General features: G+C 44.7%; 1 protein-coding gene and 2 long non-coding RNA genes across 10 annotated transcripts; 1 reads left to right on the plus strand and 2 right to left on the minus strand.

The window, feature by feature from the left end:
• LOC123643390 lies at positions 1 to 1,521 on the minus strand. 2 transcript variants are annotated; one of them, XR_006736778.1, is made up of 2 exons: positions 1,087 to 1,521; positions 1 to 696 (listed from the first exon to the last, which is right to left on the minus strand). It is a non-coding gene; the product is annotated as an uncharacterized LOC123643390 (long non-coding RNA). The 2 variants fall into 2 exon arrangements; XR_006736779.1 differs by having other exon boundaries at positions 956 to 1,521.
• SP110 (SP110 nuclear body protein) lies at positions 962 to 26,961 on the plus strand. Of its 7 annotated transcripts, none has more exons than XM_045558898.1 (15): positions 977 to 1,216; positions 3,663 to 3,810; positions 5,484 to 5,652; positions 7,821 to 8,087; positions 8,416 to 8,496; positions 9,301 to 9,384; positions 10,749 to 10,826; positions 12,656 to 12,724; positions 13,808 to 13,957; positions 15,565 to 15,645; positions 16,736 to 16,804; positions 18,047 to 18,175; positions 24,044 to 24,142; positions 24,589 to 24,731; positions 25,853 to 26,961. In XM_045558898.1, the coding sequence occupies exons 2-15, from the start codon at positions 3,664 to 3,666 to the stop codon at positions 25,955 to 25,957; spliced, it is 1,671 nt and encodes a 556-aa protein (XP_045414854.1). In that variant the 5' UTR covers positions 977 to 1,216; position 3,663; the 3' UTR covers positions 25,958 to 26,961. The 7 variants fall into 7 exon arrangements, with proteins under 7 accessions (XP_045414860.1, XP_045414857.1, XP_045414854.1 ...); XM_045558903.1 differs by having other exon boundaries at positions 978 to 1,216; positions 7,971 to 8,087; XM_045558901.1 differs by lacking the exon at positions 9,301 to 9,384 and having other exon boundaries at positions 976 to 1,216.
• LOC123643392 lies at positions 7,187 to 10,712 on the minus strand. Its single transcript, XR_006736780.1, has 5 exons — positions 10,080 to 10,712; positions 9,658 to 9,854; positions 9,414 to 9,574; positions 9,046 to 9,105; positions 7,187 to 8,598 (listed from the first exon to the last, which is right to left on the minus strand). It is a non-coding gene; the product is annotated as an uncharacterized LOC123643392 (long non-coding RNA).
• Positions 26,962 to 27,501: the final 540 nt, after the last annotated feature.

The following is a 27,501-nucleotide window of genomic DNA, read 5'->3' on the forward strand; positions in this document are numbered from 1 at the left end:
TTAAGATAAATTAATTTTATACCTCAATAAAATTGAGCTAAAAAAGAATTAGACATAATTTTAATACTCTCATTTCATGTATCATTAATGCAGTGTATTAACAGGTGAGGTTTTCCCATTATTACTGTATTCTTGAGTATGTATTTCTTAGAATAAACATCTTTCATCCTTATTCACGTCTTTCTTCATGTAATGATTTTTGCCTGATCTGACATTATTATTTTCCCCTTCCTGTTTTATTTTTATTTATTGATTGATTGCATTTTACTGATGTATCTTTAAACAGCTCTGAAGGAAGAAGTTCTTGCTGCCGGGCTCCTGGGATGCCCATGAAGGGGTTTGCCAGGTGATGTGGAGGGGCTTCAGGTAAGTGAACTGTGACATTTGCATAAGAGTCTTAGAATCCCTCAGCACCGCTACCCCCTGCATCTTGCAGTCCGCGTGTTACGGTGCTAAGGCACCGATGCCCACCCTCAGCCGCGAGCATCACATCGTCTCCTCGCCGGATACCCCGTCGCCACGGCCCACGGCGCCAGACCTGTCGCTCTGCACATACTTGGGTGGGATGTGCTGCTGGCAGCTCCATGGGAAGCATAGAAGGCACGTCAACGTTGGTTTCAAGGCTTCTTAAGCCTTCGAACCAGCTTTCCCATCTGTTTTTTTCTGAGGAGTTCGTGGGTGGCCTGGTAGGGAGAACTCATGGGAGAAGCACATTTGAGAATTACTGATTTAATCTTTACTCGTAAACAGATCGCTGTAGTTTAGAACTCCTCACAGACCCTACCTGCCAATCAGAGATCTTTAAAGGGGGCCTGCACGAGCCGGCGCTCCCGCCCACCCGTGGGCTGCTACTCCGGCCCCGGCTCTGCCTCCGGCCGGCTCCGCAGGCTCCGGGCCGCCGAGCGCCCGCCCCGCCCGGGCTCCCAGCGCCTCCCGCCCGGGCGCCCCCGCCCACCGGTGCGGAGCGGCGGGAGCCCGCGAGCCCCGCGCTGCCTTCAGCTTCCTGCTGGGTCGGCTGGGCCGGGCCCGCCACGCGCGGGGCAGGAACGCTTTCACTTTTCTTTCCTCCGAAGCCTGGCCCCTTACCGTGTGTGTCGGCGCCCGGACTTCCTGTTCTGCCCGCGGGCATCTCTCTGTAATTCCCCCGGCCTCCCGGGAGTGATCTCGGGCCGATCCCTCGAACCTGGAAAGGGGCAGGAACAAATTCCGCGTCCAGGTGAGTTTCTGTCTCCGCCGCTTTGCTCCTCGCTCTTGGTGATCGGAGCTTTTCTAATTAATTTCCTGGCAGCAGCTTCAGGGTAGAACTCAACTATTTAAACTCTGAGGCGCTCGCTTTGTAAAATAGTGTTTTCCCACGAGGCAGGGAGGGTGTGGGGGACTTATTAGGAGACTGTTGAAAGGGAGGACATTGACGGGAAGGACGTTGACACACTCCACTCGCCACTGGGAACCTGAGGCCTTAAGGCCACATCAGGCCTTCTAGGTCCTTAAGTGCGACCTTTTAACTGAATCCAAATTTTACAGAACAAATCCTTTTATTAAAAGGGGTGCAGCAGAGAAAGATGAAGCTTTTCTTGCCTCTTTTGATGCTTAAAAAAGGACAATCTTGAAATTATTGTGGATGGAAGTGAGATTTGCCTCTACCCTGTCTTAAGTTCTGATCCTACACTCTGCCCACAATAGGAACTCATTTGTTATCCATTGTGCAAGTAACTAGAGGTAGTTGGGAAACTGGTGTAAAAGAAGAAATACGAAGAGTATATTTAATTTCCTCTCTACTGTGTCATGAACTTTTAATATATTTTCTCTAAGCACCTTCATGATAATTCCCTTGCAATAAATTACTAGAAGTGGGAATTCAAAGGAATACATATTTGGGGGCATTTGACACTGACTACTAAATTAGTTTCCAGAACGTTTGGACCTGTTTATATTTCCACTTACAATGGCTGGAATTATTGCTATTATTTTCTATGTTGGCCAGTTTGATAGGCAATATGCTATCAAACTGTCTTTATTTGCACTTTCTGACTACTGGCCAGTTAACACATGCTTCATGTATTCATTGAGCATTTAGCTTATTCTTTCACTAATTGCCTGTTCATGTCTTGTCCTTTTTTTTCTACTTGAATGCTTGTCTTTTGCTTATCCATTTGTAAGATTCCTTTACATAATAAAAACCTGAACACTGTCACATATGAGACATGGTATCTTACACAGTGAAAAATGGGACTTTATAGTGTCAGAGAAGCTCCACTTTGCTGCTGAACACATTGGTCTGGTGGCTTAACCTGTCTGTGCCTTACATTCATCTTTGGGAATCATAACGGATGAAGAATGAGGAAACCAGCCACTTCCTATTCCGAATTCTGTTGTGTAATGAATCATCCTAAATGGAGTGCCAGGGCCCTTTCCTCTTCCTAACAAATGTTCATTTTGGCTTTCTCTGACTCTACACTGATCTTTGCAATATATATCGTGAATAGGAGATTTTTCTTCCATCCGTTCTCTATCTTCCAGGATTTTCTCACCACAGCAGACTCCCAGTGGCATCTTTTTTTGTCTCGAGTACTGTTGTAGATTATTCTTTTCATGGCATTTTTTTTCTTAAAAGATTTGGGAATAAAGAGAAAGAGACTAGGGTGCTCAATCTGCCACTAGGATTCAATCCCTGAAAATATTACAGTTGTTAATTACCGTTTAATTTTCTGTTTGATACAAAATGAAATTGGAAAAATGGGATCCACGTTTGCTTGGTTGTTTAAAAGTTTCAAGGTGATTGAATTTTTTGTTAGTGCTTCTCCTTTCGTGACAATTTGTCAAGAATGTCATCGGTAAATTTTCTGCCAATTATAACCTGTTGATATTTTCTCACGATCCATATACAGTCAATTTTACAAATGTTGCCTAGGCATGGGAAAAGGCAACATGTCTGTTCTGAGACATGAAATGAATTCATCAAACAAGTCGGCTAAGTTGCCTTTACTAAGATGCTTTTCACATCCCTCACGCTTTTATTTGTGTTTGGCTCATTTGTATTGAAGATTGTGAGTGTTTTATTAAAGTTTCTAAATATTATCAGGTTTCCATCCCTCTACCCAGTTTTGGGCGGTCTCTTTTCATGAGCATTGCTAGTTAATGGCTCAAGCTGCAGCCCAGGCCATCTTGTTTAACTCACCTCAATGTGGCCACAGAACACAAGCTTAAGCCTGCAATCAAGAATTTGGAGTTTATTCCCGACTCTACCACTCTCAAGCTGTGCAACCTAGGGCAAGTTGTCAAACCTCTCTCCGTCTCAGTGTCCTCAACAGTACAAATGGGCGCACTCATAGAAACCATCTTGCAAGGGTTTTCTAAAGATCAACAAGGTCTGGGACACGGGAAGCACTCAATAAATATTAGCATTTTAAATATCTGCCTTATGTTCACCTGCAGCCCCTTTGGGATTACAGCAGCATATTGTCACTCACTCCTGGCCTCCATTGTTGCTGAGAATTGTCATTGTTTCCTACACCCTTTTAGGCAGATGTTGCCTTGTGGCCTTCAAGGGATGCTTTTGGGACCAGAATGCCTGTCTTTAATTGCCCATTTAACGCAGAGAGCAACTCCTCACACTCCTCAGGGTCTTTGCTTCTATTTTCTTATAATGGCTCTTTCCACAGGATGTTCACTGTGACCAGGGCCTTGGAAGAGGCTCTTTTTCAGCACTTCATCTACCAGAAGATGGAGATCGCCTATGCTATACACAAGCCATTTCCCTTCTTCGAAAGCCTCCGAGACAAATCTTTCATCACCAACAGAATGTACAAGGTGAGTCCTGTTGACCCCTGCCATGGCAGCCTAACCCCTTCAAATATGCTTGACTACTGAGATCGCAAACCACAAACCACCAGGGCTTCTAGGGTTTGGAAGGCCCATCCCAGGAATGTTTGTTATCACAGAAGGTGGAGATGGCTGGGAGAAAGGGTGTCATAAGGGCTGTATTAGTTTCTAGGGTGTCATGGGGGCTGCCATAACAAACGGCTACAAACCAGGTAGCTACAAACAACAGAAATTTATTCTCTTGCAGTTCTGGAGGCCAGAAGTCTAAAATCAAGGTGTTGACAGGGTTGGTTCCTTCTAGAGGCCCTCAGGAGAATCTGCTCCCTGCCTATCCCCTAGCTTCTGGGGGCTGCTGGCAGTCCTCGGTGTTCCCTGGCTCTTAGACATATCACTCCGATCTCCGATCTCTTTCCATCTCTACATTGCCTTCTCTCTTTTGTGTCTCTTCTAAGGATGTTTGGATTTAGGGCCCACCCCAATCCAAGATGATCTCACCTCAAGATCCTTAACTTAATTACATCTGCAAGGATCCTTTTTACAAATAAGTTCACATTCACAGGTTCTGAATGGGCAGATCTTTGGGGTGCGAGGGGGGCCACCATTCTACCCACTACAGGCACCACCCCAACTTATAAGAGCTTATTTCTCACAGTTCATTCTCATGTGAGGCACACAGGCACTGGGAGATATGCTCTGAGGATAAAAGTGGCTCTCTTTTTATATAATTTTATGTTTTTTTAAGCATTTCTTGAGCCCCAGACCCAAGGAAGTGCCAGCAGTAGAACAGTCTTCCCCCAGTCTTGGCCTGGCTGGCTCTAAGCCCTCTTTAGGTCACAGCCCAGATGGGACCCCTCAGAGAGGTCTCCTTGACTCCCTCATCTAATTAAGACCCCATAATTATTCTTTTATAGCCATCTATACTTTCCCTCCACAACACTCCTCTCATTGTAATTGGGTATTTATTTGTTTTTAGTGTTTAATGCCCATCTTCCCCACCTGACAGTGCCCGACCCTCTCAATCTGGGTAGCACCATGCTGATCTTATCCGCTGCTGTGTACCCAAATTCTAGCTGACTGAGCCTAATCAGTGTTCAGTAAGGATTTTGCAATCAATTCTCTCCTGCCGTGTTTCTCCTTCTGTCCATCCTCTCAGCAAGAGGAATTCTCTGGATGACTTCCCTGTGGCTAGAAGCCATTCAGGCCATCTCAAGTCAGGGAGAGAGAGAGAGAGGGGTGGGGGGCATGCACGGAGGCTAATAGGCAATAACAGAATTGCCACTGTGACCACGGGTTAGATCCATTGCTGAAGAATCCTGCCCAGAGCCTTAAAGGTATAATAACACAGTAGCATATTTGACTCCACTTCCCTCTCTTAAAATTTCTCTCTTCCCTCAAGTGTACCTAAAACTAAGGTTCACAAAACAGACTTATTTTAAAGGCTAAATTATTTATTACTATGAATAGTCATTCAAATATATGTGAAGTTCCAAATGTAAACATGTGAAACTGTGACCTCTCTACCTTAGAGGATTTTATACATTTTATGTTAAATTTCTTCTTAAAGGAATATCTTTCTTACAACTTAGACAACCACAAATGTATAATAACTCTCCATTCAACTTCCTAATCATGTATAATAATCTTTCATCCATTTTTTTAAGGAATCTCTGGAAGCCTGTAGTAATTTGGTCCCTGTATCCAGAGTGGTGCACAACGTTCTCACCAAACTGGAGAAGACTTTTAGCCTGTCTCTTCTGGTGACACTGTTCAGCGAAATTAACCTGCATGAATACCCCCGTCTGAAGACGATTTTCAAAAGCTTCAAAAGTGGTAAATACATTTTGCATTTGAGAAGTTGCTATGATAAAAGTTTGGGTCTTCTCCCAGCCCTGTTGAATATGCATGTCCACCCCCTGCTTTCTCTCTGGGAAGGCACAGGCCAATTTCCTCACAGGGGCAGCTGGAGGAGGAGCCCTTGCTAACTCCGACGCCAACTCTCTAAGATGAGTTTCTAGAGGACACAGACATTTCTGTCTTACGTGTTCTACAAGTTTGGGGAAAATCCTACACTTTAGCGTATTGGATGATGTCTAGGGAATACATAAGGTGACAGAAATGCAAAGTTACAGAGACAAGGTCTGGTGGAAGGACAAGGAGAGCCAGAGAGGAAGAGAAATAGATATTAAGAAGTATCTTTTTTCAGTGCATTGTTCCAAATACTTTATTTGATTGTCTCATGTCCTCCTTAAGACAACCCTGTGAAGTCATTATGATAGCTCAGAAGTAACTTTCTCAAAGTTACTTATCTGTTACGAGGCAGAGCCAGGGGTCCAAATTGGGTCTCCCAATACCAGAGCCCAAGGTTTTAACCACTAGTCTAGACAAGGACAGCTGGAAGGCAGATTGTAAAGCCAGAGGAGGGAATAAAGGTAGCTGAAGAGGAAGGGAGAAAATCATGCACATAGACACAGAAAGAGAGGGTCTGAGAAAGAATGGAGAATGAATTACCCAGAGAAAGAGAAGTGGTTGGATAAATAAAGGAGAAGAAAAAAGAGCAGTGACAGAGCTGGGAAGAAAGAAGCCAGGGTAAGAGGGGGAGGCAGTTAGGTTGGAGAAAAAACACTTTGGCCAAAGCATATGTTCACTTACTTGAGAACAACAAGGGAAGGACCACCAGTTCACACTGGATGTGACATTTTCATTAGTGGAATCACCACTGTTGACAACTCTGCATCTGCTCTCTGACACTTCACCATCAAGAGGTTCCTCCCCAAAGGGAGGGATGATTCCTTGAACAGAGGGAAAAGCCCACCCCCAGGCACAGGCAGCTGCAGCATCAGGGTAGCACCAGGAGAAGCGTGGACTCAAAGGCTACGCCCACTACATCCGAGGCTCCGTACATCTGAGAGCCACAGGGACCCACATGCTCATGTGCCCCTGGCTGAGCTTCAGCATCTTCCTGGATCTGAAACTGTGATTTCCTTCTGGATCTCTTTCTAAAACCCAGCCTTTTACTTTCCTCTTTCTGTTCACTGGTTGAGACAACGTTACTTCTTTTTTTTTTTTTTTTTTTTGTTGAGACAGAGTCTCTCTCTTTTGTCCTGGCTAGAGTGCCGTGGCATCAGCCTAGCTCACAGCAACCTCAAAGTCCTGGGCTTAAGTGATCCTCCTGCCTCAGCCTCCCGAGTAGCTGGGACTACAGGCATGCGCCACCATGCCCAGCTAATTTTTTCTATATACTTTTAGTTGTCTGGCTAATTTCTTTCTATTTTTTAGTAGAGACGAGGTCTCGCTCTTGCTCAGGCTGGTCTCGAACTCCTGACCTCGAGCGATCCTCTCACCTCCGCCTCCCAGAGTGCTAGGATTACAGGCGTGAGCCACCAGAGACAACTTTACTTCTGAAATAAATGATGGAGAAGAATTGTAAGAGAAACCTGGCACTAGCCATGCAGGGGGACAGCATGTGGAAAGCCAAGGGCCTGGAGTATTGCAGGTGGGGGAAAATGCTGATATGGCCAGATCATAGGGTGTGATAGAAGGTACGGAGACTGGGTCTGCAGAAATGAGCAGAAACCAGTATGTAAAGGTCCTGATACACCCTCACCCTGCTAATGAATTTTTATTTTCTTATTTGCCCCATGGAGGTATAATAGGTTCATTTATTAAAATAGAGACCTCTATTAAAATTATAGCATGTACATCACGGACTAAATTCTATCCCTGGGTACAAACTCAAACTCGACCTTATGTGCGAAACCACTTTGGTATTAGATCGGGGGTTAAATGTACTTATTGCAGTACTGAATGCCCAAATCAAATAAATAAGACAGAAAGGGGCCACAAATGGATAATGATGACAATGCGTCGGTTCTATGCACCATGGGAAGAATGAAAACTGTATGTCTCCTTCCTATTGGAAGGCACGTATTAAGAAATTCCCATCCCCAAATAATTCTGAGTCTACAGGGTGCTGATGTGTGTTCCTTCACCAATCCCAGTTACCACTTCCTATGGACAGTGGAGCAGAGCCACACCAACCCTACTGGAAGTCCCAGCCGGCCCAGCCCAAGGGCACTCCCTCCAGACCCTGCCACTGCTGCCCCCACCGCCACCCGCTCCACACAGCTGTCCGCTCCGTGTGTCCAAAGGCAGTGAGCCTGGAGCATCCTCGCAGCAAAGCAATGAGATCCCGGGCGAACCACCCAGCTCTTCTGACCCTGCCGTGTCTCTCCCTGGACTCATCCAGGAAGGAAGGAGAACTGCAGGTGAGAAACAGCCCCCATCCAACACCTGTGCAGCCCAGCCTAGGGCACCTGCACCATACTACCTACAACCCCAGGCTCTCATCTTTTATTCATCTGGTCCTTCCCTTGCACCCATCCGCCCATACACAGCCCTTTTCAAGTAGGATTGTGAGTACTTCCTGGGGCCTGGTAAGGCCTAGAGCCCAGAATACCTGCTTCCCACTGCTGGGACATCCCAACCTCTGCCCTTGGGCCTGGGGGCTCCATCTGCTCCAGGCATTTTTACCATCCACCCTCCTCCCTGACACCCAGCCCTTGTACCTGTGATGATTTTTCTTCCTCCCTTCAGTGACCAAGGACAACTTACCCAAAATGAAAGAAGAAGAAAACTCACACGAGATGCCCAGCGCTCCCCGTCACACTGTGCAAGGTAACCTTGACTGGGGCTGACTTAGCTCAAGGTGGTGTGAAGGGTGAACACACACCTGCCAACCAAGGGGCTGTGGCAGGAACCCCGGGAAAAAGAATTGGGCTAAACAAAGAAAAAGAAGGCGACCGGTTCATTCACAGGGCAATGCAAAACAAACCTACAATCAAAACACTGCTCCAAATTCACGGTAACGAGCAGCACCTGCACCGGCGACCCTTGCCTGATCCTCCCCCACCTGATTATGGGGCCTTTGAGTTTCAACCTTCTTCATTTTCATATGGTTTGGATTCTAAGAGTAATATTATCAGAATTATTAGAAAAGATGACAAAATGTGTAAAGGTCTGCTGGGCCCAATATTTAGCTTCTAAAATTGTGTCATTTGTCCTCCCCAAACCATCACTATAATGGAGTTTGATTACATTAAATATAAGCGTGGCATATTATTGGGCATTGTCAAAAATGATATCATGGACTCCAAGCTCTCCAGTAATGAGAACTGGGGTCCTGTTTGATCCAAATTATGTTTCTTCCACTCTTCTAATACATACCTTCTGAAAAAGGTTGACATAATCAGGAAGCTAACAACAGCAGAAGATTCCATCTTCTAGCTTTTCAAGGGAAAAAAATAAGTACCATTATTAAATTAACAACTGGCTAATTGAGAGTAAATGGTAGTTCATTTTCCCACTCTATCCCACCCGTGCCCCGGCCCTGTTGCTCAGTCACTCTGTCCTTCCTCCTCACTCTGGTCCCTGCTTGCTGGTCCTGGGACCTGTAACTCTTTTTCTTCTTCCTCTGCTCAGTGTCTAGTGACAACCTGACCCCCCAAATAAAAGATGAAGAAGACCCTCAGGAGATGCCCTGGACTCCCTCATGTCCTACACCAGGTATCTTGATTTGGATGACTTAAGCTCACCTTTGTTCTCTGTCTACCAAGAGAAAAAGCCTTTCAGATCTTCTGGGGACAGGGGTCTCCTCCTTGGTCTCAGCTGCCGATTCGGCCCAGCTTCTGGCTGCCCACCCAGCACTTGGGAGCTTGGATAGGCGGGAGACCCAAGCTCTGAATGGATGGAGTCCCTGGGGAGGGCAAAGGAGGCCAGTCTGGCAAAGGTGGACTTTGAGGGGGCCACTGATGATGAGGGACAACAGCCCACCAGTACCTGCTAGGCTAGGACTCCAATGTCATTGGGTATCTGCAAAGGGGGAACGTCCATCTGCCACATCCATCCATCTCTGGGGGTTGTGGCAGGAACGCCAGAGGGAAAGCACAGGGAACTGAGTCAGGGCTGGACCACTGGACTCAGCCACTGTGCTGAGGCCACTTCAATAAGGTAATGCTCAAAACTGTTCCATCAAACTGCAAAGCAAACGAACAAAATCACTGTACGGCCCTAACAGGGAATGCATGCAGCAGACGTGGGTGGTTCTTCCTCGTCCCACCCTGACTATCTGGAACTTCCACTTTCAACTCTAGTCATTTCTATATTGTTTGGATTTTTAAGAGTAGATATTATTAAATTAATTTGAAAAGTAATAAATTATTTCAAGGGCCTAATGGCTGCTTGCCACCTGCCTCAGTTACCTGTTCCCGGGCAGGCCAGAACTGGAGACAGATCTCAGCATGTGCAGATAAGGGGACGACGGCCTTCTGTGAGATGGCTCTTCTCTGCTATGGCTTCAAGTCCTGCTGTCTTTGTGCAGCAAAACCACCAGAATTTTGTTTGTATTTGCTGTGAACAGGTGCTAGCCAGTGTAGGCTACCTCCTGCTTTCTTCATACAGTCCTCGTGTACAGCAGTACACAAGGCACTTAGCCTGGTTTACTGTTTCTCAAGGTGCAATAATCATAGATGTGCAGACATCTAAACAATAACACCTGTTTTTCATATGACAAAGACGTTCCTCTTCATCATGGCCCTGAGAATTCAGTGTCACCACTTCCCACTGCTCTCAGCTTCATTCCCCGAGCAAGGGCTGCCAGGAGCCCTGGTCCCTCTCTTCCATCCGATAAGAGAATCTCTCTAAAGGGGTCAGACTGAGCCTGTGCTGTGGGGCAGTTGTCCCTTGGTCCACTGTGTCATACAGGTAACAGCAACCACAAGTTGGTAAAACCAAGGCAGAGCCAGGAAACCCTCCGAGCTGGCAGATGCCCAGCCCTGGGTTACACCTCTGTAATTTTCCCATTGATTTCCCTTGGCACTTTCTCCTCAGCCGGTTCTGAGCTCTGAAATGAAATACATTTCTTTTGTCAGTGATAAGAGATAAATCTCTGGAACCAAATGACCCAAAAGAGCCCCAGGAGGTATCCATCAGACCTTCAAACAAGAAAGGTAAGAATTGCCTTTCTCCCCTAGATGTCAGAAAGGTGAATTCAGAGTTGCTTTCTGTATTTCTGATCATTTCTTGTCATGAACACCCATGATGTCACTATAGTCACCGAGCCCATCATAGTTTGTTTCTGTAATTCCCATTCACTGCACCTTCCTCGAAGGCCTTTATGAAAATTATAGGCAAACCAGAAAGCATTTAGGAACATCAAAATATGCATTTGTTGGATTTGCCTGTTCTGAAATCATTAGTCTCCTATATCCACAACTTCTTAGAGTGTTAGTTGCACCAACCTCTTAACTGAAAGTTGGTTCCCCAGAGAGGACAGAGTTTCCTCCTTAGACATGACAGGGCATTCTCTGCCCTCTGTCACTCACACCTCATGGTGGGAGACAGGGTGGATGCCCATCCCTTTCTACCCACTGTCCCCATCCAGTCACTTGCTCCCCATTCTCTCCTTTGGGACTTAGCCATTCAATTAAAACACTCCTTCTCATCATCACTGTCACCCACTGATTTCCCCATCACTCCCCAGCAGACCCCAAAGGCTGTTTTTCTGTCACCTCAAGTCCTGCCATCATCCTAGATGCTTTCAAGGTACACATGGACAGCAGACAACCCATCCAAGACTCTGGCTTCTCGAACCCTTCTCATTTCCAGTGACTTTTTCCTCCACCCGTTCTTATCCCTCCATGCCCAAAGGCAATCCATAGACCTCATCATTCAAACCTGGCTCAATTTCCCAAGAGTTCATTTAAGAATTCCCTTTTTTGACACCTATCCTTGAAGTTTGCTCCTTCTATAGCTATTGTTCAACCTCTGCTCTCTCCTTCTCATCCCAATCCTAAAAAAAATTCAAACCTATCCCTTTCTGTTTTCTCATTATTTGTTTTCTCTACAGCTGTCCTTCAGCCTCTCGGATCGCCAGCCCACTGGCCTTCCCCTCCTCCAATCCACCATTTGCTGTTCTTCACGCCCCTCATTTCCAGCTTAGAGTCCAGCATCTCTCATTTCAGTCATCGATGGCATTATCTTAACCTGCCTTTCCCCTTTGTCTTTTCCTAGAACTCTCTGGCAGGTCTGGGAGGAACCTACTTATCTGCTTTCTGCACTCTGAATCCGAAAGCAGGCGATGCTGGACAGAGGCACATTGCAGGGCAGGGTGCACACGCTGTGTCTCCATGATTCCAGCACAAATGATCTCTCCAAGCTGTGTGACAATTCCACTTCCTACAATGATACTTTCAAATTTTGATCTCTGTTTTTCAAACCTCGAATCCCCCTTACCTCCTCCTTTTTGCTCAATAGCTGACTTTGCCACCTGCTTCATAGAAAGGTATCAGGTGGTTCCCACTCCCAGCCCTGCAACCCCTAACTGCACCTGCCTCCTCCTCTCCAGTTCTCTCTTTTTCTCTCGGGCAGTCTTTGCACCTCACCTTACAGTACCCAGTGCCCAGCACAGCCGTCTCTCTCTCACACAAGGGTCTGCACTCAGCCAATGCCTAAGCCTATTGCAGCCCGTAAAAAATACTTCCCCTTGATCCTCATCTCACTTCAGTGCCTCAACAGCCCTCTCCTTCATTTCACAAGCACTCTTCTAGAAATGAGTTACCTAAACTCCCCGTGTCCATTTCTTCACTTCTCTCCCTCCATCACTTTAGAGTTCCTTCTTCCCCAGTTACTCCATGAAGTAGCATCACCTGAGATCACCAGTGACCTCCTAGCTAATGAGGTTTGAAGACCAGAAGTAAAAGTTGAATATCACTGACATATAAGGTTGGCAGATCTATGTTTCTAACTATAAAAGATTATCTTTACCCCTTCTTCTTAGGAAATAAAAGAAAAAGATGTATCTGGGAACCTCGAAAAAGGAGACATCAGAAAAAAAGGCTCCCAAGAGGTAAGAGGAGGGTACAAGAGGAGGCTGGAGGCTGGAGACAGCTCATGCAGGGCTTGCAGGTCAAGGTGTGGGGGGTTGAATTTTATTCTAAATGCAGCGGGAAGCCATTGAAGAGATTTAATCAGTGAAGTGACACAATCCTTCAAGTCCAATTTTGTTGCTATTTAAAGAGTGAATTGGAGATAGGGAAGAATGGAGGCAGGGCAGCACTTGGGGGCAGAAGCTGTGACAGTTACTGGCAGCCTGATTCGGATCTGGCTCTGGAGATGCAGAGGAGAAGGCCAATTCACGATCGGTTTGGGAGGTAAAGTCGGCAAGATTTGATAAATTGTAAATTGGGGATGAGAAAAAAATCAAGGCTTACTCTTCAATGTCTGGCACGAGTGATTGAGTAAATGGTAATGCCCATTGCTGAAGGAAGATGCAAATTTATTTGGGGGAAAATATATATGGGGGGGTTCAATTTTTGACCTGTTCATTTACAGATTTCTGAGGGCCATCTACACACCTGTGCCAGTTATGTGTTGGATCTGAGCTGTTACCCACTTATATATATGAGTTGTGCAGAAACACGAGTACCTGGGTCAGGGAAAAGAATTCATTACTGATATTCACAACCAGCTCAACAGCCAGAGTAACACTGCAGCGTTTGTCTCTCATACACAAACCCACCCTCCACCTAGACAAGACTACATGGCCATAGCCGTTTCTCCTCAGATGTTGCCACTTAATGGTTCAGGAGTCACACTAGCAAAAATCAGGAAATGAGCCCCAGTGCTCTGGGATTTCCCCAAATTTATCTGGTTGATTTCAACAAGTGGTACCTGGCGTGAAGGCAGGTGGTGATTTGGGGGGAGAAAGAAAAATAGGCATAATAAAAAAAGACATTTGAAAAAATAGTATGTAAGGAAAAAGAAAAGAAAAAAATTATAAAGAAATAGAAGTAAAGTGAGGTACAGGGGTACAGAGATCTCTTGAATGGGTGAGGGCTGGGGGCATGAAAAGGGAGGTCACTGATTGGGATAGGAGGAGGCTTCCTGGGGACCCCAACTTAAACTATCCACAAATCACTACTTGGTCCAGGGACAGCCTCACCTGGGCAGGACACTCAAGAAAAGCTCCAAGTGGTGGATCAGATGGCTCAAAGGAAGGATGACTCAACCTGCAACTTGAAGGTAGTGACAACGACCCAAAAGACAAGAACTGAATGTGCCCAAACGTCCAGATCAAAGGGTAAGGCTGATGAGGGAATCTATGTGGGAGGGTCTCTCCTGGAGCAGGTGCAGGGTTAGGTATTAACAGATATGTAAGGTCAATAGAAGAAGGATGGATAAGTACAGAGAATGAGGATGGGGTGTAACAAGAGGGACAAAGAGACAGCAAGGATCTAGTGCATCTAAGGAGTTTATGCCGAAGAAACAGATATGTTGACAGGGACAGCTGTGGCCCAGGGCAGCAGCTCTGAAGTTTTTGGTCTCAAAACTCCTTTATACTCTTAAAAATCATCGAGGACCCCAAAGAGCTTTTTTTTTATGTTTTTTATGTCTATATGTACCTTACTAGAAATTAAAACTAATAGTTTTAAAGTATTTATTAATTGATTTAAAAGTAACAATAAAAAGCCAATGACCTGTTAACATAAGTAACATATTGTTTTTATGAAAAATAAATATATTTTCCAAAACAAAAAAAAATTAGTGAAAAGAGTGACGTCACTTTATATTTTTGCAAATTTATTTAATGTCTAGCTTCATACAAGAAGCTAGATTCTTATATCTACTACTGCATTCAATCAGTTGTGATATGTTGCTTTGGTTGAAAGTATAGGAAGAAAATCCAGCCTCACACAGATTTGTAGTTGAAAAGGGTAGAGTACTTTAAAGGGCTTTTTGAGATATCTATGGATGTTAATCTTTAATACAACATGAAAATACAATAAGTGGTAGTTTCTTAAACAGTAGTTGTAATGTAGATTCTGAAACTATATCAGTCAACTTTATGAAGTTACTCTGTTACAGTAAAATATATTATGCCATCTTGCATTTTAGATGGATCTTCTACTAATGTAAGATTTTATAATAGCACAGACATTTGGAAAATATCAGTTGACTAAATTATACAATGTGCTTGCAACTCAAACAATCACACAAAAATTTTTCTTGAAATAACATGGTACTTCAGGATGCAGCAGAAGTACTTTATATGTACTCCCAAGTTTTTCCATATAGAATATTAAAAAGATGTACAATTAATAATTAATAATACAATTAATAATTGTTACTGGCTCACCAAGAGCATTCTTAAGTGAATCTGACTTTTTTTTTAAATTATGGTGAGCAGGTGACAGTGAAGAAAACAATGATTCCTGCTGAGGTTTTGGGACACTGCTTTCATTTGTACTAAGGTACCAGCAGTTTTACCTGCCATTGCTCTTGCATGATGTGTGCAAAGGTTGAAATAGTGAAAAAGGCAAATAACATTTTATTATGAAAACAATTTTGACCTTGAAAATCTTCTGAAAGGGTTTCAGGGACTGCCCAGGAGCTGACAGACCTCACTTTGAGAGGGTCTGGCCCAGGGGCTCTGATCCTGCATCCCGCGGTGAATGTCTCTATTAGCAGAGGCACCACTGCTGGCCAACCTCGGTCTGCTCCTCCCCCAAGTGGCAGATGAGCACATTGACGGGAGCAGCACCAGGCGTCTTGGTAGCTGCATTCTTAGGAGGGCAAGACCCGAAGCCTCCATCCCGCAGCTCCAGAGTGTGCAGGGTCCTTCTGAGTCTCTGGGAGATTCCTAATGGAACTTCCCCGGGGGGTATTTACTGAAATCTCTTTTCTCAGAGATCAGTGGTGGCCCTTCAGAAATGAATACAGGAAAGAAGTCCCAGGAGACGCCTAGCACACCACCAAGGGTCACACAAGGTAAAGATTAGGGATTGCTAGTCTCAGAGTGCAGTCATCAGGAACCCAAATTCAGAGCTATTTTATTCTAAGCCAGTATTTCTCAACCTTTTTTTTTCTTTATCACTGTGCTAGAGAGCCCTTCTGAATTTTTTTCCTAATCATGGCCCTCGCCATTATATTTTAATACCACAAATATATGTCTATTTATGTAATATATATGTGTGTGTGTAATCTGTACATTATAAGATTTTTTTCACCACCCAAGAACCAATTTTTGCTCTACTGGGGGCAACATCACCACCACTGAGAAGGCTTGTCCTAATTATATTCTTGGACCCATGGATCAAGCTTTTTCTAGGGTTCCAGTCTCCATATTTCTCATGTGACCTTTCTGGGAAAATTGGGAAGAGAACAGCTTGTCATAAACATGCATGTAATGCTGTGACTGAGCATGTGCAACTGGCTGTGTTGTGAGTGTGTGCTGGTAAAATGGTGCATGTTAATTCACCACTCAGCATTGCTGCCATAGTTCACATTTCTGGAGTAAGCTGATACCACCATCCTTGGAGGAAAAAAAATAGCTGAATATTCTTCTGTTTGTTGGTGATATGATCACTGTGTCACAAATTCACAGAACCTTCACATGATAATTGTGACTTTCAAATAACAATTATCTAAATTATTGTCAAAAAGAATGGGTTAAATTTTACCATCTTAAAATCTAAATGATCATTTTTAAGTTTCTCCTACATTGCACTGAATTATATAGTAATATTTCAACTTTTCTGATGAATAATTGTATTTTATTCTCACAACAACCCTTGGAGAAGGTTGAATGATTTAATACAATTTTACGGATGAGGAAATTGAGACACAGAAAGGATGAATTGGCTTGTCCAGGATCCCATGGATAGCAGCTCGCTGGCACGGGACTAGCATCCTGCTCCCTGAGGACTCTTTTCAGGAGCCACCATTTGCCATTAGAAAGGAAGGCGCAGAAATAATATTGTCAAACGCTTGTCTATTCACTATCGCCAGAGATGAGTGTGGTCACAAAAATGTGAAATTGGCTTATTCAGAAATTACTTTCTTTCTCATTACTTTCTAGATCCTATGGATAATGGAAATAAACTCTCTTTGGGAAAATCTTCCAGGAAAAAACCTAAGTGTAAAGAAGGTCTCTGTATTCTTTGGTCTCTATGATTAAGCACAATTTGTTTAAATAATCACCTATTAATGGGCAGTTAGCTTATTTGCAATTTGTATATTAAAATAGAAATCAGGGTCATGTGTATTTTATCTTTGCACAACTTGTCCAATAATTTCCTTAGAACTGATTTTTAAACATGAGATTGCTTGGTTACAGTCTGTATATCTTAAAGTGTGTACATATTACCAAATTACCTCCCAGAAAATGTAATGATTTATGTTCCCTTTAACAATATATGAGCACTCATTTTCTACATCCTCGACACTAGATGTGATAAAACTTTTTAAATATCTGGGCATCCTTGAAACTAAACAATGCATTTATTTCATTATTAGTGATGTAAAGATGATTTCTAAATATTAATAAATGTGTCATCTTCTTTTCCTCTGGGAAGGAATCTCCTCCAAGCTCCCAAACATGCATCAGGACATGAGTCTCACTGCTGTGAACATTCCCCCGGTTTTTCTGCTTATTCCCAACATGGCTGAGCCTTCGGGTTTGAGCTGGGAAGGGACTCAGGTCTGCTGCCCTTCTCCTCCCCATTCCCCACCCCGCTTCCTCCCTGGGCTGGAGGAAACTTTCTGTCATTTGCTGAGTGTTTAGTACCCGTAACTTCTGGGAAAACTTGAACATTCAGACCTCCAAGCTTTTCTTTGGTGTGTAGAGGTAATTTTTGGAACTTAGAAATCACTTTTTGCTCTCAACAAATTCTGTGTTTCAAGATTTTGTCTAAGGTCTCCAAAATGGCCTCAACCGAGCAGTGACATCTCAGTTCTAGCCAGCGTCTGCCCTTCCCCTGAAACCTATTGATTGAATAGTCAGGGAAACCTTTACCATTTATAACAATGACAAATATGTGCTTCTAATATTTCTAGAAGTTTAGTGCCCATTATACGTTCATGCAAGAAAGATAGATTGAGTGTAACGGTGTGCTTATGGAGCTTGTACTCTAGTTGAGATACCTATAATTAATAGACAAAAAGAGGAGTTGAAAGGAAAAAAAGAAACAGGAAGATGTATGGTGAGTATTGTAAGTCTGGGGGAGAAAGAGAGATATACACAAGAAAAGAGAAAAGTAATTATAGAGAAACAGCAAGACAAAAGTGAGGTACAGAGATCTCCTGAAACGGTAGGGGGTAATGAAAGGGGGGTCACTAATTAGGGGACCCCAGTTTAAACTACTCACAAATCACTGCTTGGTCGGTCCAGGGGCAACTTCACCTGGGAATGACATCCAAGAAGAGCTCCCAGTGGTGGGTCAGGTGACTCAAAGGAAGACGGACGACTCAACCTGCAACTCAAAGATGATGACAAGGGCTCAAAGGGCAAGATCAAAGGGTAAGGCTGATGATGGAATCCGCCATTTGAATGGCTCAATGTGGGAGGGTTTGTCCTGGAGCAGGTACAGGGTTGGATACACATGTGAAGTTAATAGTAAAAGGAGGGAGAAGTACAGACATGCGAGGACCTGTTGGTGTGAGTGGTTGTTGGAAGGAGGAAGTGGGTTCTCAGGGTGCTGCTCACCTTGGCATTGCCATGCGGATTCACATGGCCACTCCCCAGTATCTGATGTTTTCATTTCTATTAACAGAGTCACCACTACTCTACTGAGCATGGGAGACTCATTTGATTCTGGCTGACTCAGTAATGAAAGTAGCACCAATCCTCAAAGTGGACACATCTTCAGCATTATCTCTTAATGGTTCATCTCTAGAAGTGAAGTTGCTTGGTCATCGAGCCTGCATATTTAAAATTAGCACATATAGATTGTGAAATTGCCAAAATTATTGTCAGTTACACTCCCATTAACATCGTATGTACACCCTTTTCCTTGCACCTTCAGCAGCATTAGAAATAACAAGATTGTTCTGTCTGCCAAACGTAAAGGCAAAGAATGATATCCTGCTGGTGTTTTTGTTTGAATTTCTTTGCACCATGTAGATGACTAAACATGCCGTGGTATGTTATATTCCTGTTAACCGATATGCCAGTGCCCCACCTCCTCAGAAGTTTATACAGCCCTGCCCTGTGGACTCAGGAGTGCCCATGTGACTTGACTTAGCCAAAAAAACATGGCCCAAAGTGAGAGAGTCACTTTCAGGCCAAAGCTTTAAGGGCCTACATGTCTTTCCCTGTGTCCCAAGACCAGCAACGTTCTAGACAGAGGCTGCTGTGTCACCAGGAGCCAGGATTGTTGGTGATGCGGGGCTGAGCTTCAACTAATGTGTGATGAACAAGTGGCATGAGGGAAAAGTAGACCTTTGTTGTTGTAAACCAGAACTTGGCAAACTTTTTCCCACAAGGGCCAGAAGATAAATAGTTTAGGCTTTGCTGGCCATATAGTCTCTATCACAAATACTCAACTCTGCCTTTGTATCGTAAAAGCAGCCAGAGACACAACAAATGGGAATCAACGTGTTTCAATAAAACTTGATTTACAAAAACAGGCAGAAGGCCAATTTGGCCCTCAGGCCATACTTCGGTGACAGCTATAATAAACTGATGAGATTTGGGAAGATCATGGATTACCATAGCGTTATCTAGCCTATCTTTATTAATTTACCTGTTTTTTAAATAAATTCGTCATTATTAGAATTTTTTCTTTTGAGGATCACCTATTCATATTTGCCCATTTTTATATAGTACTAGTCATTTTTTGTTTAATCAGTTAGGGAAATAAACTATTATAGTTGCTGCCATTTTTCTTATTTTGTTTTTGTCATTTAACTTACTTGAGAAACTTATGGTTGTGGAGACATTTTTTTAATAGACAAATCAGTTTATCTTCAGCAGTATGGTTTATGCCAGAGTTTCTCAACAAGGCATTGTTGACTTTGGGGGCTAAATAATTCGTTGCTATGGAGGCCATGCTGTGCATCCTGGGGCGTTTAGCAGCATCCCCGGCCCCCACCCATTAGAGGCCAGGAGCACCCGCCTCCCAATCTTGCTCCTCAAATAAAAAAAAATCCAAACATTGCCACATATCCCCTGGGAGCAGAATCACCCAGCACTGACCACTGCTTTATGATCTGTCCTTGTTCCCTAGAAAGCACTTTCTGTGTGATATTTATAATGCTATGTTAGCCCCTCCATCAACGCTTTCACGTTCCATGGTTTCAGTTACCCACATTCAAACATGGTTCGAAAATATTAAATGGTAAATTTCAGAAATAAACAATTCATAAGTTTAAAATTGCACACTGTTCTGCATAGAGTGATAAAATCTTACACTGCCCGTCTCCATCCCACTCAGGGGTGTGAATCATCCCTCTGTCCAGCGTCTCCACGCTGTGTACACTGCCTGTTAGTTGCTTAGTAGCCGTCTTGGTTATCAAATAAAAAAATAGTCTGCATAGCCACAGTCCCCAACCTTTTTGGTACCTGGGACCAGTTTCATGGAAAACAATTTTTCCACAGGTTGGGGGTGGGGGGATGGGGGAGGGCATCATTGTCTCAGCTCCACCTCAGATCATCAGGCATGAGATTCTTGCAAGGAGCGTGCACCCTAGAGCCCTCGCAGGCCCAGTTTGCAGCAGTTCACAGCAGGGTTCGCACTCCTATGGGAAGCTGATGCTGCCACTGGTCTAATAGGAGGCGGAGCTTATGCGGTGATGTGAGCAATGGGGAGCGGCTGTAAATACAGATGAAGCTTTGCTCACTCACCTGTTACTCATCTGCTGTGTGGCCCAGTTCCTAACAGGCCATGGACCACTACTGGTCCAGGGCCCAGGGGTTGGGGACCCCAGCTGTATAGGGCTCATACCATCTGCAGTTTCAGGCATCCACTGGGGGACTTGGGACATGTCCCCTGCAGATAAGGGGGGAATCCTGTACATCCCTTTATTTACTTCTAGTATTTATGTTAAATATGGATACATAATTAGTGAAAATTTGGCTTCTGTAATATTTTTAGCCTTCCTATTTGTAAACGTGAACGTGCTGTTTTTCCTTAGTCAGTGCTATCATTTTCCTTTCATAGGGACTCATATATAGCTTCTCTCTCTAAACTGGTAGAAAGACAGGAAAAAATTACTTTAAAATTATTGACATATGAGGCTTGTAAATCTATGCTTGTAGCTATAGGTGATTATTAATTTTTTTAAAACAAGAACAGGAAGAAAGGTATCTGTTCAAGTTTGAAAACAAGATTTCAGAAAAATATTGGCCAGAGGAGTGAGCGGGCCATGAAGCTCCCCCTCCGGCTCCCGGAGCCCTGGCCTCTGCTGAAGGCTCCACCTTCCCTCTCCTCCTCTTTCCCTTCCACCATCCTTGTCCTTCTCCTAGGTTCTTGTCCACCCCCAGGAGGTGCCAGCCGAACAGTGGCGCATCAGGGGTACTGCCGCCTAACCTACTCTGTCAGCGCCCGGTGGCTATTTCCACACTTGGAATGATTCTTTAACACAGAGCTGTACAAAGACCCAAAAATGATTAAGGGAGATCACCGAACCCATAAGTCAAGTTCTGATACAAACTTCTACTTCCTCCCTTGTAGGAATTAAAGGAAACCCTTATCCAAGCACAGAACGCCAGTGTTCTCCTTTCTCCTCCTGTGTTGGTCGGGCGCTGGGAGCTGGGCTCTGCCGTCCAGGCTGGGCTTGCTCCTGCCCTGTCCCCTGCACTCAGGCCCCTTTGCATTGCTGTCCTCTCCCTCCCGCGCCTCCTCTGACGTTCATTGTTCTTCTGCTTCCATGTCTTACTTCAGCATCATCTCTTGTCACGGTCTCCTCCCTCTATGGGCTCCAGCCCCACTGACCTTCGTTCTTTTCATTCCTGGAGTATAATAGGTGCCACACAGGTGGGGTCCCCAGACTGGTGCCATGTCCAACCTTGTTTCTCGCAGGTCTGCAAGAATGAGCAGCTTGTAAATCAGCTGAGACGCTCAGCGCTGTTTTCACAGCCAGACTCCTCCGTGGAGACAGCAGTGCCTTGACCCTGATCGAGCTCCTGTCTTGCTGCAGGCCAGATCTCCCCGACATGCCCTCGTAAAGCCTGGCCTGCATTTTTTCTTCATGGAGCTTATGTCAGCTGTAATTAATGATCTGTGCACAGCCTGTTCACTGCGGGAAAGTCATGTGAGGTCAGAAAATGGATTTGTCTTGCCCATGGCTCTATGTCCAGCTCCCTGTGCCTCACATACCTAGTACTTAAATAACTGATGAATCAATACGTTATTCATTCTTCTTCAGCAAGTATAGATACCAATATCTGGGCCTATAGAATGCAATTAGAAAAAGGTGCTCCTTCCTCAGTACACTGGCAGAGCTGATTTCTGAAACCAAATCCTTTGCTGCCCTCTGCTGGAAGATTATTGTACTAAGTGAACGCATTGTTTCTGATGTGACTCAGAGCACCCCCTTAAAGGTGGAATCCTTGCTCAGTGCACAACCCGCTCGACCTTACGCAGAGGCCTTCATAATGATGTAAGTGTGTACAGCACTTCACAATTGACAAAGCACTTTGTTCTACATAGTATCATTTAATCCTCACAATAAGTCAGCCTTACCAGCCCATTTTACAGGTTCAATTAAAGACACATGAGCTAAAACCAACCTAGATATTCTAATTCCAAGTCCTTTTTTCTTTACACTAAAAAAGTAAATAAATAAACCCACAGACCTCCTAGCCTTTTTATGAAACGCTGAAACACAGGCAGAGGCAGGAGCCCAGGCAAACACTGGCAGTTAGCTCAGCTTCTCCTGCGTCCTCAGCACTTCCGCCTTGTCTGTCACTTCTGACTAAACACAGGGTGCCTGTGCCGTTACCAGTTGTATGATGTGAAACCTCCTTGCGGCATTTCTGATGACAGGGAAAGAGCGCTAGACTAGGAGTCTGGCGTGTCTGAATTCAGTGCCAGCTGCTCCTTATATAGTGCAGTGACCACCAGCAACTCTCTCTCCAAGCCCGAGCCCGCGTCCCCATCTGTAAAATGAGAACAGTCGCTGCCTTCTCTTTCTTACACACTGTTGTGAGGGTGGACGACACCGTGTGTCTGCTGCTCCTGCTGTTTCCTTGACTATTACTTTCCCTCCTGCCGCCCCTCCCCAGACTCCTCTTGTGGATAGCACAGACCTTCCAGATCTCTCCCCAGCCTTCCCGTCTTTCCGTGCGCAATTTCCACCTCGTGCTTTTTCCCTATGTTCTGTACGAATTCCTGGAGTCGGTCTCTGGATCACTAATTAGTTTTTTTTCCATTCCACTATTCCTTGTCTCTGTTAGGCTTTTCTTTTTAATCTTCTCCACCATGCTTTTCCTTTCCACGAGCTCTCTCTGTTCTGTTAATTGCTTACTCTTCATAACAGCTCCTCGCTGTTTGCTCCCACGTACTGACGGGGCCCTAATCCCAACGCTGCTGTAGCTCCCCTTAGAAGATGAGCTGGCTGATGCTGGAGCGCCCAGGCAGGCCTGTCCCACAGTTTCCTGGGGCCACAGGGTTCCATCCCTAAGGCCTGTTTGCTGAGAGGGCAGGTGAGGCTGAGTCACACTCAGGACTGTTGGGGACAGACCAGAAAGCTGCCCTTTGGTGCAAGGTGGGTGGCTTTGGAAGTCCTTGGCCTAAGGGACTTGGCTTCTCCTGCATCAGAACCCCAGATTTCCACTCAGCAGTTCTGAGTTGCCAAATCTCTCCATGTGCGCTTTCCAGATTAGTCTAGAACTCTCCAGGGTTTTCATAGAGGAATAAACAGGAAAGCACTAAAATGAAAACAGACAGCAGACAATGGAGACTGGCGCCACCCTCCTGCCAACCACCTCACTCTCCCGAGTCTCCATTTGAATCAGGAAATTAGATTATAAATGAAGACTTTTTCTCCAGAAACACAAACACAAAGAAATATTTTAGGTAGGCAACTTCCATCAGCATAGAGAGATCAGCAGGATGCTTATGGAATAAAAGAATATTAGGTCATGGCCAATTAGCTTGCAAATTAAAACACGCTCACCAAAGAAGCCCTGTATATTCCATTGACATGTTTGGTTTGAGGTAGTGTTGGTGGCGGTGGTGGCTTTGTTGGTTGCAGACCACTCTACTCATAGCTAATCTGCCACTCGCAACGGAAGACTCCTGCAAATTAACCAGAGACGGTTCCCCAATGCCATTTACATTGTCATTGTTATTATTTATAATTATTGGACTTCATGGAGAGGTGAATTCAAGAGGACGATGGAATGAAGACTGAATAACACTTAACTGTCCTCTTCTACTTGCAGAGAAACCTAAGGATGACACTGTGGATTTTCAGTGTCCTACACTTCCTGTGACTTGTGGTAAAGAGAAGGGGATTTTACATGTGGAGAGAATGAAACTCGGTGAGCTCCTTGGCCTTGTGCTCCCTGGAAACCCTAGAAGGGAGGGAAATACCACGTGTGTCATTGCTCCGGAAATGGACCCTGCTAGTGAGGCTACAGAAAAAGAAATGCTTCTTAAGTAAGAATTTCCAACCTTTTCCATATCACAGTATTTCTGACCACCAGACCACTCCAGCCCCTGCGATACTCATCACCATGTCCTTGCTGCATGTGGCTGTCACATGAGATGCAAATCCTGTCCCACTCCCTGACCACTCAGATGGGCTTTTAGGGCTTCCTTCCATCTAAGGGAAGAGGAATCCAGTCTCCTGCTCCTGCTCCCACCTCCCAGAGGGAGTCTCTGTCCACCCAGAAAGGTGGAAGGCCACAATTAGGAGTTGGGGGCTTTGGGGGGAGTTCCTAGAGGATCGAGGTGGATCCCAGAGGGGGCTGTCTTTTTCTGACAGGACCCTCAGAGAAGTGCATTCAGAATGAGGAGGGAGTTTGGCTCACGGCAAAAGAATTTGAAATTAAAGGAAAAGGGAGAAGCACAAAGGACTGGAAGCGGAGTGTGTGCTGCGGAAGAAAGAGCCTAAGAGAGATGCTGAAGGTATTATAACGGCAAGGGTCAGATAGTTGATGGGTTAAATCCTTGAAGGAGGAGTGGAATTTCAACAACAGAAATGTGAAGAATTCCCATTAGGATTCAACGGGATGATTTAGAAATAGCTAAAGATTCATAGAAAAAATTGTGGGTGACAAAGTTGGGAACACAGATTGGTCCTGATGGTGGAGAACTTTAAATGCAGGCAAAGGGTTTTGAGGTCAGGAGAGATTTAAGAAGCTAGAAAGAAACTAGCTGAAGACATAGATGCCAGCAACTACTTTCTTGTGGCCTCTAAGTGCTAAACACCTTCTCAAGGCTCAGCTCATCTGCCTGTCTTTGAAGTATTTACAGGCCACCCTCTCTCCTCTGCACTTCCTCCCCTCTGCACAGCGTTCCTGTCCTGGGAACAACTGCAGAGCGTGCTGGTCTTTGTGATCCCAGGACGCAACACAAAGCCTCCCAATAATACTCAAAAACTCACCTGGTGAGGTGGCTCACACCTGTAATCGCAGCACTTAGGGAGGCTAAGGCAGGAGAATCACTTGAGCCCAGGAGTTGGATACCAAGGTAGCAACATAGCGAGACCCCATCTCTACAAAAACTAAAAAAAATTAGCCGGGTACAGTGGTGCACGCCTATAGTCCCAGCGACTCAGGAGGCTGAGGAGGGAGGATCGCTTTAGCTCAGGAGTTCAAGGTTACAGTTAGCTATGATCGTTCCCCTGCACTGCAGCCTGGGGGACAGAGTGAGACCCTGTCTCTAAAAAAGGAAGGAAGGGAGGGAGGGAGGATGGAATGAAGGAAGGAAGATTGATTATCCTGAGGATGCAATTATAAGAATGTTCTCTAGACAGGAAGAAACAGAAAATAAAAGCAATAGATGGGAACGGGATTAGGAAAGAAGAACTTGGGTCTGGGTTTGAGTGACAGGGAAAAGATGATTTTATCATTAAGTGAAGTCCAAAAGAAGAACTGATTGAGGAGGGAGCTAATTTTTCATTTAGACACGTTGGGTTTGAGATCCAGAGTGATGTCCAGGGACAGATATTCACCAGGAACTGGGATCTTCGACATCTACGAAAGAAGAGCCTCCAGATTAACCTCATTGTTTGCTCTGTCCTGCAGGAGATCTCAAGAGAGAGGCAAATAGCAGATGAATTCCCACCACCACGTTCTCCGTCGCCATGCTGCAGCCGCCCCACGTCTGAAGGCTCGCCTCAGACTCCCTGAGTTCCCAGCGCCAAGTCATCCTCACGTTTGGGAATGGCATTTTCTTAACGACCGCTTTCGCATACTGTTACCTTTACATGCCACCATTATTGCCATAGTTAACTTAGGATGGGGAAGCAAATGACTCTTTAAAATAAAAATTAGAACAAAAGCTAATGATGTCCATGTGTTTTAGGGAAAGATTATGGATATTTGGATGACTACAAAGCAAAGGTGTCAGAAGTAGAATGGTCTAGTGTGAAAAGCAAATACAGTATTGAAGGACAAGGGGATCCTTCTTGATTGAAGGCCAAGTATTGCTCAATGCCATGCGCTTGTTATTAGTAGCACCAGGATGGAATGACAGGTTTGAACTGAACTTTGTCTCTGCAGAGCCTCCCTGCAGGTAAAAGCCGCAGGCATCCACCGGCTGCACGGAGTCCTCCCCCTCAACCTTCACACATTCTTCAGACATGAGTTCCACGCGTGAGCTTCCCCTTAGCTGGGAACTTCCAGGAGAGGCACTGGGGCTTCTCCCACTTGGCCCTGGAGACCGGCCTGATGCTTGGCTGGATTCATTCAATGTTTAAGACAGTGGTCCCCAATGCCATCTATTATAAAATCATGTTTTCCATGCTGATTTGAAATACCGTAGGAATCAGGGATGCTCAGTGTAATATTGTAACAGAAAAAAAAAATGGGAAAGAATGCAAATTCCATCAATATTGTAAAATAAACTGATACATCTACAGAATGGCATTTTTTTAATACATGAATTCCTAAGTATGGACTCATCATTCAATCAATGGACACCACCAAAAGACCTTCAAGGTCATGGGAACTTCAGGAAGCTTGCACTGGTTGTAACATGTTTAGAAGGAGCCCAATTCTATTTATGTGAATATGTAGGTCTATGACTGAAAAAAATATCTAAAAGAATTAACTGTGGTTATTCTGAGATGAGATTACACCAATATTTTCCTTCTGTATTATACATTTATGTACAGTTATAATTTTTGACTCTCCCCTGTCCTGTTTGCTGTTTTTTTTTCTTTGCCACCCACACCTTGCCTCCAGGAGTGCCAAGGTAGTTTTCTTCCATGATCCTTTGCTCCCCAGTGAGGAGTTGAGAGAAGAGTGTGTTGGGGTTTCCATTTAGGTACCTGTTGTCACAGACTAATAAACAGAAAATATATGGAGACCCCCTTGGTTCCTGTAGCGTTTCCACTATAGTGCGAACTGTGGAATAGATTGACTTCACCTACGATCCAGTAAAGGGCAGAGGCAGTTTGAGCACTGATTCAAGAAAAACATCTAATAAAATAGAATTCCTTTTGTTATACGAGAAGACGACAAACATGTCCATAAAGACTGCCACTCCTGATGCCCTCTGGGGAGTGAATGGGGCTCCTAGAGCTGGTAATCCCATCAGTGCAGGCTTCCGACTTCCAAATCCCGAGAGGCACACTCAAGGCCCCCTTCCTAGCATAATCTCAGGGCATTATGATAAAAGTTTCCCCTCCCTACCGGTTCGCCAGCGGGCAGGATTGCTGTGTGTTAAAAAA

The sequence above is a fragment of the Lemur catta genome, chromosome 8 (assembly GCF_020740605.2).
Source record: "Lemur catta isolate mLemCat1 chromosome 8, mLemCat1.pri, whole genome shotgun sequence".
Lineage (NCBI taxonomy): Eukaryota > Metazoa > Chordata > Mammalia > Primates > Lemuridae > Lemur > Lemur catta.

Coding starts and splice junctions, on each gene's coding strand:
- SP110 (XM_045558898.1), top strand. CDS start 3,664: ATGTTCACTGTGACCAGGGCCTTGGAAGAGGCTCTTTTTCAGCACTTC. Junction 8,497..9,300: donor TCCCCGTCACACTGTGCAAG/GTAACCTTGACT, acceptor TCCTCTGCTCAG/TGTCTAGTGACAACCTGACC. Junction 10,827..12,655: donor CAGACCTTCAAACAAGAAAG/GTAAGAATTGCC, acceptor CCTTCTTCTTAG/GAAATAAAAGAAAAAGATGT.